General features: G+C 46.9%; 1 protein-coding gene across 1 annotated transcript in view; it reads right to left on the reverse strand.

The window, feature by feature from the left end:
• The window catches only part of LOC134097646 (neurexin-3b), a 257,163-nt gene extending 243,557 nt beyond the window's left edge, over positions 1-13,606 (reverse strand). The window contains exons 1-4 of the mRNA XM_062550574.1: positions 13,437-13,606; positions 8,714-9,882; positions 3,038-3,058; positions 2,534-2,563 (exon numbers count right to left, since the gene is read on the reverse strand). Of these exons, the coding sequence (XP_062406558.1) occupies positions 2,534-2,563; positions 3,038-3,058; positions 8,714-9,422 (760 nt within the window). The 5' untranslated portion in view covers positions 9,423-9,882; positions 13,437-13,606. The remainder of the gene's footprint in view (positions 1-2,533; positions 2,564-3,037; positions 3,059-8,713; positions 9,883-13,436) is intronic.
• Positions 13,607-13,866: the final 260 nt, after the last annotated feature.

Genomic DNA, 13,866 nt, shown 5'->3' on the forward strand with positions numbered 1-13,866 from the left:
TGGCCCTGTCAGACTCCCTGGGGTGGAGGGGGGGCACCAGGCAACAGCAGCAGCAGCAGGAGGGAGGCAGGGGGCAGGAGGGGGCATGAGGGGGCAGGGTGGCATGAGGATTGGCATGAGGCCTGAGCAGGGACACGGGCATCGGGTGCCAAGGTGCTTCTTATGCCCATTAGAGACGTGTGGCTGGCCTGGGCAGCAATGACGCAGAGTACAGCCGCCCGGAGCACCATCACCACCCACCCCCTCTCTCTCTCTCTCTCTCTCTCTCTCTCTCTCCTTCACCCTGTCTCTTACCTTCTCTCTCTCTCTTTCTCACTGTGCCATCCTCTCTTCCTCTCACCCTCCATCCCTCCTCCTCTCTGCTGCCCCCACATTCACACCGACCCAAGACTCTGAGTTGGAGTGGAGCTGAGCTCAACACCGCTGCCTGCCTGCCCACCCTCAGGACTTCCCACGTCTGACATCTCTCTCTCTCTCTCTCTCTCTCTCTCTCTCTCTCTCTCTCTCTCTCTCTCTCTCTCTCTCTCTCTCTCTCTCTCTCTCTCTCTCTCTCTCTCTCTCTCTCTCTCTTCTCTCTCTGTTTCTGTTTTTCTCTCCCTCTCTTTTGCCCTGGCAGCATCATGGCATGACGTCCTACCCTCTCCCATCCACCTCCAAAAAACACGCAGGAGGAGACATTTATCTGTGACGCCAGTCCTGAGTTAAGTGCACAACACACACACACACACACACACACACACACACACCAGTGCTTCTGCGGAGTCATGTAGTCGATTACAAAGAGAACTGCCATTTTAGCGTCTTGGGGGGTGAAAAAAGAGAGTGCCTGGGTAGAGGAGGATTGGGAGTGGAGAGGAATGAGTTGTTTTAATAGTGTGCTCCACTTCTCTCTCAAGGCCAGCTCAGTCTGCTTCTTCCCCCCACTGCTGACTGAATAATTCAATGCTCCCGCAAACTTCACATTTTCTATCTCTTTCTCTCAGTGAAATAAAGCACCAGGAAAGACAGAAGAAGAAGGAGAGAGGGAAAGAGAGAGAGAGAGAGAGAGAGAGAGAGAGAGAGAAGACCTTCATGCCATCCATTGATCCATACAGTCACATGGGAAGAAAATTACTTGATGGAAACTTTTGGAAACTGACACAAGTAAGTACAGCGTGCGTCATCTCCTCTCAAAAACACATGCCATATCATATTGGCAAAAGCTGGAACAGCATCCAGGCCACTTATGCCTAATATCACTTGTACACAACTTACACAAAGAGATATCTATAAGAGCAGGGGTTCATGTGTGAAACTCCACCCTCAATAAAACCCGGTTCTTTTGTGGCTAAATGTTCAGAAGAACCATCTTCACATAAACCCACATGCATATTGACTCAGTCAGTCACTTTCACACTCTCATCCACTGTGTGGTCCTTAAGTCAAACTCACTGTTGTATAGAGTCACACACTTGAGTTTCCCGTCTTCACAAAACCCTTAGACATGAGCAGCAGAAGTAAACCAATAAAGAAGGAGAGCTAGTAAGATAAGAAAGCATGCTGCTGTACCTCTGTTTCTACCTACAGACAGGAAGAAGTGGGGATCCACAGGTGACACACAGAGAGGGTAGACAGAGAGAGAGAGAGAGGTCCACCATTGGTGCATACAAGAGACAAGAGAGGGAAAGACAGAAAGACACAGGGGGTTAGACAGGTATATTGGCAAAGGACTAGACAGACAGAGAGAGAGAGAGAGAGAGAGAGAGAGAGAGAGAGAGAGAGAGAGACAGGGCCACTAACAATGTTGTGGTATAAAGACACAGAGATAACAAGGCGATAACAAGACACAAAACACACACACACACACACATCTACAGAGGCGCACTGTGAAGCTCATGCAGCGGCACGGCACCTCAGAGCAGAGCGGGCGGCCCAGGTCGGTCCCCTCACCTGACAGGACCGAGGCCAGTCCAGGTCCCCTCAGTGGACGGCTAACGAGCTCCTATTACTTGGGTGACCCGGCGCACGGCGTGACTCATGCTCGGAGTTTTCCACGCGGCACCGTCGGAACGTCGGACGGGCTCGGAGATGTATTATTTAATGAGGCGCCGGGCTTGGGCAGCTCAAGCATGAAAGCGATCTAAGTAATACGGCAGCACGAGCGGACGGAGAGACGCTAACAACGCACTCCTCCGTTTGAGAGGAACAGGAAGTAAAAAAAGAGAAAAAGAAGAGGGGGGGGGGGGGGAGTGGCACGCACTATCTTTCACTCTAATGTACTCTGTCTGTCTGTCTGTTGTGTTTTGCAGAGGTCACCCTGGAATGGTTTCAACCACGCTTGTAAACAGGAAATGATGCGGTGCGAGAGGAAAACAGGAGCACGCAGCATGCTGTGCTAGCTTGGGCAATAACACTTTTTTTTGACAACAACAAAAACAGACAAACATGCAGCAGGATCTCTCTCACACACACACTCACACACACACACAACCAACACAGCAGATCAATGGACAAGCTCGAGAATACAAATCAAACATGTGAGAAGAAAGCATACCTTGCTGGGCCTTCACCATGTGTGCGAAACCTTGAAGGAAGAAGGAGGGATGAAGAAATAGAGGAGAGAAAGAGAAAGAGAAGCATAAAGGAATTCAGCAGAGCAAACACCAGCACCAATACCATTGGAGTATTGCAAGCTCTCATGCTTTGCCACAAAACAGGCAAGAACATGGCAGCCACACTCTGGTCAAAGCTTTCCAAAATGCACAGAACAGCTTTCAGCTACAGATAAGACCAGCAATTGGAAGAGGAATTCCCTGTTCTTCTACTATAAACATTCTACAAAAGATGTAACTAATGTACAGTTTACACGATCAATAACGTATATTATATTACATTACATAGTATATCATTTTCATACAAATAACATAATTTTGATACAAATAACATAATTCAATAGCTGCTGATTGATGTGGTTCTGGCTAAAACAGATGGGTTTATCTGCACTTGTCCCTGATGCTACGACTTCATTACTGTGTCCTATTTACAACTCACAACTCACCTGGGCTTCGATTTGCCACAGCTACGGAGATAGCAAAAAAGAAAGGAGAGATTTGCAGCATTAGAGACACTCTGCTTTAGTTTGCATGGGAGCTATCATGCAAACAGTAACTCACTATCAGTGGTCTGTCATGCAAGGGACAAAGGACTGCCCCTGTGCATGCCTGTTCAAAAATAGAGAAAATAAAATCGAAATGAAATGAAATATACAAAACCTGTGGAGAGAAGGGGGAAAAAATCAACATACATCTGTCCCATCATTTCAGGGAATCAGATTGACATTTGTATCAAACAACACCAGTACATTATGAATATTGCTGCAGGCATTCTGGAATATTCCGTGCCAGGTATGCCACAGTGCGCCCCACATACCCAATAAAAAGGGCATAAATCCCAGCAGGCCGCAGGGTCAGCTCCTCACCATGGAGGCACGGGATTTATGAGGTTGTGAGGTTTGTGGATCTCTGGACGCTACCAAAACCTACCAGAATTATTATCGCTGCTGACCCACAGAGATAGATAGATGTAGACACACACTCACTCACACGACGGCACAGAGCTCGCACATATACAATATGTGCAAGCACACTCACTAATGAAGTACATACACCAAGAATCACACATGAATGAACATACAGTGCACACACACACACATACAGACACACAGACACACAGACACACACAGACACACACACACACACACACACACACACACACACACACACACACACACACACACACACACACACACACACACACACACACACACACACACACACACACACACACACACACACACACACACACACACAGTGTAGTGATGGTACAGTTAACAGCTGGTTAACCACTGACTCATTAAATGCACACTGAAGACTCCCAAGGGAAACCATGTCACCATATGTCAGAGTGGGAAGATTCCACAAAGTCCCTGTAATGGCCTCAAGTGTACTACAGTACACATGGGACTGGGCTGCAACAACCCAGTAGGCTAGAAGGAAGCTAGAAGTAGGCTACAACAGCTGAATTGGTTGTAATAGCTTCTTAGATGCAAGAGCAGCATGAAAAAGCTAAAAGGACACAAAAACAGCTGAAAAATCGTATACTTCTGTTGTACGCCAATAGCATTGGGTTAAATGGCTGCAGCAGACTGCATATCCAAAGGGTTTTGCATCTACTGGCAAGTGAGATGAGTTAAGCTTCTCTGAGCAGACATCATCAGAGATCTTAAATGGAACATGCTCTCCTGGATGGACACCGATTTCTTTAATCAGCGCCGGGCAGCAACAAGTAGCCGTGGAAAATCAAAAAAAGGATCTTAATAATCCATGCAGATGGCATAAGATGTTCAAAGTGCTTCTTAATGAGCGATATCAGATATTAATTTGACGATTAATTAGCTTCCGGGGCCTGATCGCTGTCTCAGCAGCGACTAGGGCACAGTGTGTGCATCTAGCAGGCCTACTTGTGCCAAATGGATATGAAAGAAGACAGGACTTGCTGCTAACTTCATTTGTCTTCCAGCACCCCCAACCGCTTCTCAAAACCAGTGAAAAAAAAGCACCGGATATTGTCAAGACAAGTGAGCGAGCGGAGATGATATGGAGTCCAGATGTGGTAGGGCACAGAATGAGGCCAGGGAGAAATCTCCCACAGCTGTGGCTCACAACGGCTAACTGAACGAACAATATGGCGATTGTTTTTGAGCAGACACGAGGCCCTGGTTGAGACGGACAAGGGTCACGACGACAACATGTCACGACATGGCTGTTCACCAGGGCTACTGTGTCGTGAACCTACTTACTCACGTCCAGCAGCAAAGCTGTGCGTCCGCTCGGGGGGAAGGATAGCGAAGTGCTGTGCGCTCACACGCAGATAAAGCTTGTGTTTCACGTGACGGGTAGATGAAGCAGCTCTATCTCCCCCATGACATGTTGTCCTGGTCTAATCCTCTCTGGTCTATTTTCCAGCATAGGACTAAATTCCAAACATCATTTTCAGCTCAGGGGCCGATACACAAATGCCCACTTCGGCTGTATCAGGCGAGTCATTTTTTTTTTTCCTCCTTTTTTTTCATCGACCTACTTTCATGGTAAGATTATTGTAACTGTCGGTTTTTTTGGTGTATTTATTAATCCCCACAGCTAAGCTTCTGGGCACCATTTTGACATTTGTTTAACAGCTAGCTGGCCCCGTACGTTAATTACCTGCGTTCTCAACCATAATTACTAAGTGATCTTGCAGAATGTTCACTGAACTGTGGACTTACCACCAGAATGGCTTCTGAGAGTACTGCTCACCACCAAGGTCTAAATCAATAAACCACACTAATTATGGAGACAGGGAGTCATTTTCACTGGATGGTTGTAAATATTTGCAAATACTTTGACATTAATCCAAAAAAACAACTCCAGGTTGATTACTTGTCATGAATATGGAAGTGCAGTCCTCAAATATGTCAAAGCAGTCAGACAATTACAGAAATCGGCACAAAAATAGATTGACGTGTGTCTCATATCCTTCATACTATAAATAAAAACTTTATGGTAGGCCTATTCATTATAAATCTTTCTTTTTTAGGCATCTGATCAAACAGCACGCATACTTCAATAACAAGCGTCTCTGATGGGCTCTGACAAAAAACTGGTGATTGATTGCAGGCTTTCATCCTGGTTCCGCTTGTCGACACTGATACTTCCTGATCTCCACACACAGTATAGGGCAGATTGAACATGTGTTACGTGAGTGAGCGCTTATTGTTTTTAATCTGCCTTGCGCCACGGGTTTAAGGAAGCTTTGTGACCTGGGACCATGCTCCAGTTCAACCCCACAACACTAGCTGCTGCTCTCTCCTGCGGCAGATCCACCGCGCCACTTGTTCCACCACTGGCCAGCTGTTGGAGCGAAGCACAGCTAGGCTAAATGCTAAACGCTAACGCTGGAGCAGAAGCTAAAAGCTAACGCCAAAGCTAACTCTATGGACTGCAGGGGGAGGGAGAGACCGTCTGCACCATCTGTATGCTCCTAGGGCCTTCGAAGGCTTGTTGCTTCAGACGGCCAGGCTGTCTCCATCACAAGCCCTCACAGGTCCGACAGATTGCTCACATCACTCCCTTAAGAACACACCCATTGAGCTACGTACAGTACAGTATGTGTTTGCTTTTTTAATTATATTTTATCATTTTTTGCGGTTCCTTTCCCCCCTTCTGAGTGCCTATAAGCATTGTGCTGGGGAAAAAAAACTGGTTCTAATGAGCCAGCAGCAGCATACGGCAAGAGGCGGGAAACATACGCTGTTGCGTCTGCCACGCTGGCTGTCCGAGCTACAAATGTTCAGGACTTGGGGAGGAGGAGGAGGAGGGGGGGATGGCTGTCAGTCTGAATTTAGAGCTGTTATTTGTCCCCCTGGTTTCATGGGCAAATTGGCCATTTCTCTTCTCATTATCCCCACTAATTACAGTATGCTCGTGCTCCTCGGCAGCCGCAATCAACAATCAACTGCAGTCACTCAGTCAGCTAATCCACTAGAGCAGCTCAGGTCTCCACCACCAGCCACGGGGATGACAGAGTGCCTCCCGTGCTACCACCGCCTACAGCCCCGAGTGTAACAACGACTTCCAAGAGTAGGCTACTTTCCGTGAATGCATACTCCCCTTGTGATTGTGTCCTTCAACTAAGAGCGAACGGAACCCTACAGTCACATAGGTGACACAGGAGGGAAACCACTCCGGCAACTTGACCCTGAATGGCCTTTACTAGCTTGTAAACAAGGCTAGCTGTGCTTCAAGGATAGTTGCTTGCTAGCATGCTAACATGAGGTAGGTGACTGGCTGATGTAGTGTTACATATCACCTCAAAAATATTTTTTAGCTTCAAAAACAGAGCTGTTTTCAGCTTTAAAATGCCTGTTTCTCACTAACTTCTGCAAAAATTCAATGCCCTAAACCATATTATATTACTTTTATGCCAAAATACATCCGTCTACGAGTTAGCTTCACCATCTTGGACAATTTTTTTGAGCTGAGTATCAAGCAATGTACGTCATGCTGTCTTCACTCATTTTGGCAGTTGCCATGTCACGTCACTGAGGATTTGCATAAAATGGACCGCTCATCTATTTTGGCTCCGCGTAGCTGGCGGCATAACGTTTACTTGTCTCTTGTCACTATAATACGTCAACTCTGATAGAAAAGGATTAGAACGAATCGCACCTTTAATTGGCATTGCATGACCCTGGCATGTGGGTATAGCGTGGCGCATATATACTTCCGTCATGCCAGGGCATTTTTTTTGCTTGTCTGTGCGTCCAACTGAGACGACACACACAGTGCCCGGTAGTCCGCTTTCGGACGTGAGTCACGAGGCACTCCATCCGGCTGGGTCACTTGGGCACACCGTCACACTGAGGAGATGCTAGCCACTGGTCCCTGTCAACCCAGCACATCTCCTCATCAGCGACCCACGGGGTGAGTGGGCTTGACAGAGAGACAGGGGCACAGAGCAGAGCGTGCAGGAGCCGCTCAGGATGGGGGAAGACAGCTCCATGCCATTGGCCCTGTGGCTTTTCCCCTCTCTATCATGCAGCCCTGCATTTTAAAAAATAACCGCAACATACAACAATGCTACAAATGCACCGAATATACACTTGGTACTTTCAGTCCAAATTCACTCTGAAAAGAACACAATACCCTGGGCAGTTGCCCCCAGAAAGTCCCGAAAAATATAATTTGGGAGTGTTCAGTGTGCAGCTTTTTTTTTTTAAATCATTGAGTCATACCACACAATCACATACACAGTGAGTCAGCAGAGAAAATAATTTAAAGTAGGTCTCGACACACCGTCAACCCACCCAGCTAGAGAGGAGATACTCAGTGGTTTCACTGTGAGGTCTACAATTTAATCAAATGTTTATAGGAGAAGCCATCTTGGCAGAGAAGCAGAGAGGTAAAACCTTAATTATTTGAATTCACCGTGTACCTTCTGGATTCTTTACCGTGTGCAGGTGCTGATTTCTTTTTTTTGTAGAGAAAAACAAAACTGACAGTTGTACCTTTATTTGTATATAGAAATCGAAAGACATAATGCCAACAAGCACGTATGGCTTACCATCTGTGCATTTAACTACATCCACACACTAGTGTCTAAAGGATCTTCATCTTTTCCGCTCCAAAAAAAAAAAACCTACTGTCAGAAATGAGAGGGTCTTTTTTTTAATCTTTTATCACTTTTGTCCGAGAAAGTGACACATCCAAGTCCCAAGGCGGCCACCTTTGTTGGCAGGCAGATCAGAGTAGACATCCACTGTGATCTGACACTGTGAGGTTACACACTGGGCATGTAACCAGCATGCGTCTCCACAACACAGAGCAGTGCAGACGGACCTGTCACACACACGGCCTGCTCAATCCACATGACCACTGAGCAAAGGCAAAAAGCTGTGTGTGGTTAACATCAGACACATTAGAGTAACACGTTCACTGTGGGCTACAATAACAGCATATCTCAGAGTCTTTCACTACATATTAATGGTTTTTAATCTGTTTTAATGTAAAATGCTTTAATAAAATTGGGTATAATGGAATATCATTTAAATGACAATCTGAGTCTGAGTGATGACGATCACAATGAGATGAAACAACGACACCAAAGTAAACAGATAAGAGACTTCGAGGCCACTCACGTTCGTTGCAGTATCGACCTGCGTATCCGGTTCTGGAGCAGTCGCAGTAGGGTTCTCCGTCGGCCATGGTGCAGCTGCCGCCGTTCTCGCACGGGTTCTCCGTGCACAGGCCCTCCATCTCCAGCCGCACCTTGGCACTGCCCAGGCGCGTGGGCACCTGGTTGCCGTAGCTCAGGTCCGTAATAATCCCCTTGAACGGCGGCATCTCCTTGACGGCTGGCACGGTCAGCGCGGCGGGCCTGATGTCCAGCGGCACGCCGCCCACGTACAGGTCGCTGACGATCTTCATGAACTGGCGCTCGGGCCGCACCTCGTCGGCCTTGCTCTCGCCGTCCAGGGCCAGGAGCGTGCGCAGGTTGTGGCGGCTGAGCGCGGCGAAGTGCCAGCGGCTGTCGTTGACGGGCTTGTCGGCGGTGACGGTGGTCTCGGCGCAGTCCACGCTGAAGCGCAGCTGCAGCCGGCCGCCGGTCACGCTCAGCAGCAGGAAGTCGCAGTAGCCGCCGTCGTCGAAGTAGAGGATCAGGCCCTCGGAGGCGCGCGTCTTGAACTGGAAGCTGAGGTCGCTGCGCGTGCTGGCGTCCCAGCGTAGGTAGCGAGCCCACTGGCCCTCGGAACCCGGGAACTCGAGCGTCGAGCCCGGGTGCGGCGCCACCGCCGCCAGAGCGCACAGCACCAGGACCGCGCCGCGGGGAAAGCAGAGCGGATTCATTGTACCTTCGAAAAAAACAGAACACGTGTGTCCGAAAACGATGAACTCCCGACGTGCGAAGGAACGCCTTTACATGAAAGGTAGGTTCTGAACGTAAAGGGAAAAGTGTGTTCAGTGTATTCCCCTCATCTGTGATTGGCTATTGGAAACGGAATCCTTCAAATCAATTCCAGCGTGGAACATCAGAAGCTTGTAAAGACGTTGAGACCATTTACATGGCTAGATTTCCTCCCAATAAAATCCAGACTCTAAGAGCGGGGATTGAGCTGTATTCCCTCTGGGGTGAATGGGATTGAGGAGAGCACGGCTTTGACTCGGGGGTGCTCGCTTGACGTTAGAGTGGCTTGTCAGATGACATTCCTTTGAGGCGACTCACTGGGTTAAAATGCACAGCCTCCATGTTGGATTTAGATCTGAAGTACTGCCCCATTGCATTCACCTTAGCCTCCAGAGGATGCAACTGCAACAAAAGGGTGAGACTTTGTTAGCTATACAGAAATATGTGCCGTCAATTGTAGCCATACAAATTAAGCACAGATGACTAGTGTGTGTGAGTGAGTGAGTGAGAGGCAAGTGCTGAATGAACAATATTTTAAGCCTTAGGAAGTCCACTTTGAGAATTGCTGATCTATGTTGAAACACTGTCAAAGCACACATTGATATTGTTAGCACAACTACCGTCGAGGGACTACTTGTAACCACCATTGTTTGCCAATGCTAAACTAAAATCTTTTTTGCATTTAATAGTCCAACATGCAAATAAGACGGTTTACATATTTGTGGCCATTTTTAAAAGTCATTGATCCAGCCATTCCATTGAACCACTTCTAACCAGCTACATTTTGCAAGATTACCCCATTTTATAGTTGCTTGGAGATGTCGGACTTAGATACACAAAAATGAAATTATACAGCAAAATGTATACATCTATACCAGTATAACTTCAATAAACTGAGCATTCTCAAATCATGGGCTTGGAAACTGTTTAGCATTCAATCTCATATTTATTTTATGCCAGTTCCTTTCAATGTTTGCCTATCACTATAAGGCTGCCTTGATGAGTCAGATGGAAACCTTATACCATGTTTGCATACTCCTCCACCCACACGCCTGCCTATGCCTTTGGTTCGCCAGTGAGTTCTCCCAGACAATGGCTCAACCAATAGGGCCAGTTCCAACACGGTGGAACACAATAGTCCCCTGAACCACCTGCCCTGAATACTTAATACCACCCTGGCAGGGGAGCTGTTGTATTGGGTTCGGGTAACTGATACCCTGCCACTAATGCATCGAGTGCATTTCTGACAACAACAAGCCTGCCCATGTTTTTTTTTTTTTTGCTCTTTCTGCTCTCTCGCTCTCTGTTACTCTCATTTAGTCTGGTTAGAGGGGCCCATTCAGAAAAAAAAAAAAAAAAGATCAGAATGTGAATGGAGCTGAGAGGAGCCAGCCGTGACCCCAGCTGGTGGTGAGCGTGCTGCGCGGCTGGCCGGGGTGCGAGGCAGGCAGGCGGGCGGGCAGGCGGGCGGGCAGGCGGGCGGGCGGGCGGGTCGGCCACGCTCTCCCCCTGACATGAGCTCCTGCTGGGCCTCCACCCCTGAGTCCAATAAAAACCAGCGTCCTGAAACACGATACAATCTCCAGCTCCAAATGACAACCGGCATCAGTCCACTGGCAATCAACAGAGGAGTGGGGTGGGCTGGGGTGGGGTGGGGTGCTGGGTCGGATTTATTACATGAATAAGACGGCCGCATCGGGTGACAAATAAGGAGCAAATCAACTGAGCTGGAACGGACATGCAGCCACTGGTCCTCCTGTCAAGCGCTAGCTGCAGAAGAAAAGGACCAGACCACTCAAAATGTCCACCTAATAAAATCCTCCTTTATGAGGTCTGGAGGAGACGTTTTAAATGATACACTCAAAAAAAGCAAAGAAAGGCCCAACTAAGACCAGTCAGTCATTTGAACTGAAATGTCCACCTAATAAAATCCTCCTTCATGAGGTCTGGAGGAGACGTTTTTTAAATTATACACTCAAAAAGCAAAGAAAGGCCCAACTAAGACCAGTCAGTCATTTGAACTGATCGTTTCGTCCTTAGATCTTCAACTTCTACCCATCAAGCTTTGATGAAGGTCAGCTTCTGCACATTTCTTATGTGAGAGTATGTGAGATATTCTCTCTGTCTTTTGAGTTCTGCTTTTTTCCCCGCATTGATCTCCAATACCTCAAGGAGAATGAGGAAAGGCCACGGTTGTTATTTTGTCAAAAACAACAGCCTGAAAATGGCTTACTGATGGATAGGGATGCTTGAGTGAATGCAATACAGAGTGAACACAGATGAAAATAAAACTGGAGAGGCCATTATTCACACCAAGGTGTGCGACTTGGTGAGAGCAGCCTTGTTTTTAAGCCCAAGGACTAACGGCAGAGAGGCCCAGAGCAGAGTACAGCAGCAGCAGCAGCAGCAGCAGTAGCAGCTGTATGTGGAGACTGGAGCCTCTACATCATGTCTGTCACACCAGCAGTGGGTCTGGCCATGTTTGCAGAACACTGCCCTAAGCCTGATGGGCTTAACACACAACACAGTGCAGCACAGCGCAGCACAGCACAGCACACACAGCTAACACAACTGGTCATCTTCCAAAGGCACAGGGAGAGTGGAATTTGGAGAATTAAAAAATGGGGTCAGTTGTGGCTAGATTGGTGAAGAAAACGTCAGATTAATTTAATTGGTTAGTGGTGCTATTGTTGATTGTCATTATATTTTCATGATAATAGTAGTAGGGGTCCTTTTTAAGAACATGGCATATATCGAAAGGGGCAAAAAAAAATGCTCCTTTACAAAATGTAGGCCATTTGAAATTCAAACAGAAGGAAATTTAAATAGGTTGGTCTAAATTATTCCACTGGTATTATTACGGTTGATTTATTGAAAGCGGCTTTTATCCTGTGCAGATATCACCCACTCCAGAGCACATCCTGAGCCCTGCTGGCTCCTTCACCAGCGCTCGGGCTCAGTCAAATTCCACCGGGAGCGGATTTTGCCCCTCATCGAGGAGGACAGTTGAATTTGACATCAAATCATGCCACGCATTGCTTGACATGCATTTGATCGGAGAATTACAACGAGGCTGAGGCTGTCTGTTTTTCTCCTAAATGTTGACTTCTAAGCCATAAGCCCACCGCATATTAAAATATCAAGACCTACATTTTCGGAGCCAAAACAAAGATTTGAGGTCACGCCAAATATAGACAATTTATGAAATCCTGGCACATTTGATTAAATGTAGTTATATGTAAATATACATTTTAAAACTACAACACTGACCTGTGCTCACAGACAGTTTAGCTTTCCCATGTGCAGCTCATTGGAATCACAGATGTATTCCGGACGCAATTCCTCATTAGTCATACATTTATATATTCGACGTTAGTATTTAAAAGAACGAAATAGTTAGCGCTCAAAATGACTAGGTTAATGGCCAGTTCGTTGTATTAATTTTTAACGAGACCTCCCCTCTCACGCACGCTGGCTAAGGAGAGAAGTCCTGTACGCTACGCTTCCTCGGAATGTCCTCTACAATGATGTATTACTGTGAGATTCCAGATGCCGAAACGAAAGTCCCCATTTCTGGCAGCTTTTGAGAGACTGTTCTTTACTCCCCCGGTAAAATGTATGCATTTAATATCATAAAACAGCACATTAAAACTTATTTATGTATCTCTTAACATTAAATATTTAGCAACATCGGAAACAAGAAACAAGGCTTGCCATGTTTGGCAAGATGGACGGAGTATCATAAAGCTCGCTTTAAGCTCTAAGGATTAAAACATCTGAAACGAGCTGCCTTGCAAACCCAAAATATGAGCATCTTTCTGTAAACACACAGAAGTGGGGTGCCGACCGTGACTATCTTGTCACACTTGACCAAACTGCATTCATCGAAATAACAGTAGCAATCACACACATAATTGAAATTATCTTTAAACACTTTTGAATGAAAACATGCCTACCAATTTTACGACATCGAAGACAGAATCATGTTAATCCGACCTCTAAAATCCATACGACGAAAGCGAGAGAGATTGTTTGTAGATCCACGGGATGCAAGTTGGCGAGTGCTTGCTGGGGTGATGCGAAGGTTAGAGCCAGCGAGGCGGGCTGTTCAGCGGCGCTTCTGCAAGCCTGCGTGCGTTCCCGAACATCTCCAAGCGCACTTCGCTCCGCGCGACTGATGGCCTATCACCAGATTCTCACTCACGAGCTTCGCCGTTCCGCCCACTACTTAGTCCCAAACACGCCATTTAAAGGCATAGCGAGAGTAGACAAATTGGACTCCTACGGGCACTTCATCTTAATGTCATTGCTTCAAATCTCCCTTTATATCCACCCCAAAATAAGCCGTCCGGAATCTCTTTTATGTACCACTAATGCCAATATCAG

Source organism: Sardina pilchardus, chromosome 12, assembly GCF_963854185.1.
Source record: "Sardina pilchardus chromosome 12, fSarPil1.1, whole genome shotgun sequence".
Lineage (NCBI taxonomy): Eukaryota > Metazoa > Chordata > Actinopteri > Clupeiformes > Clupeidae > Sardina > Sardina pilchardus.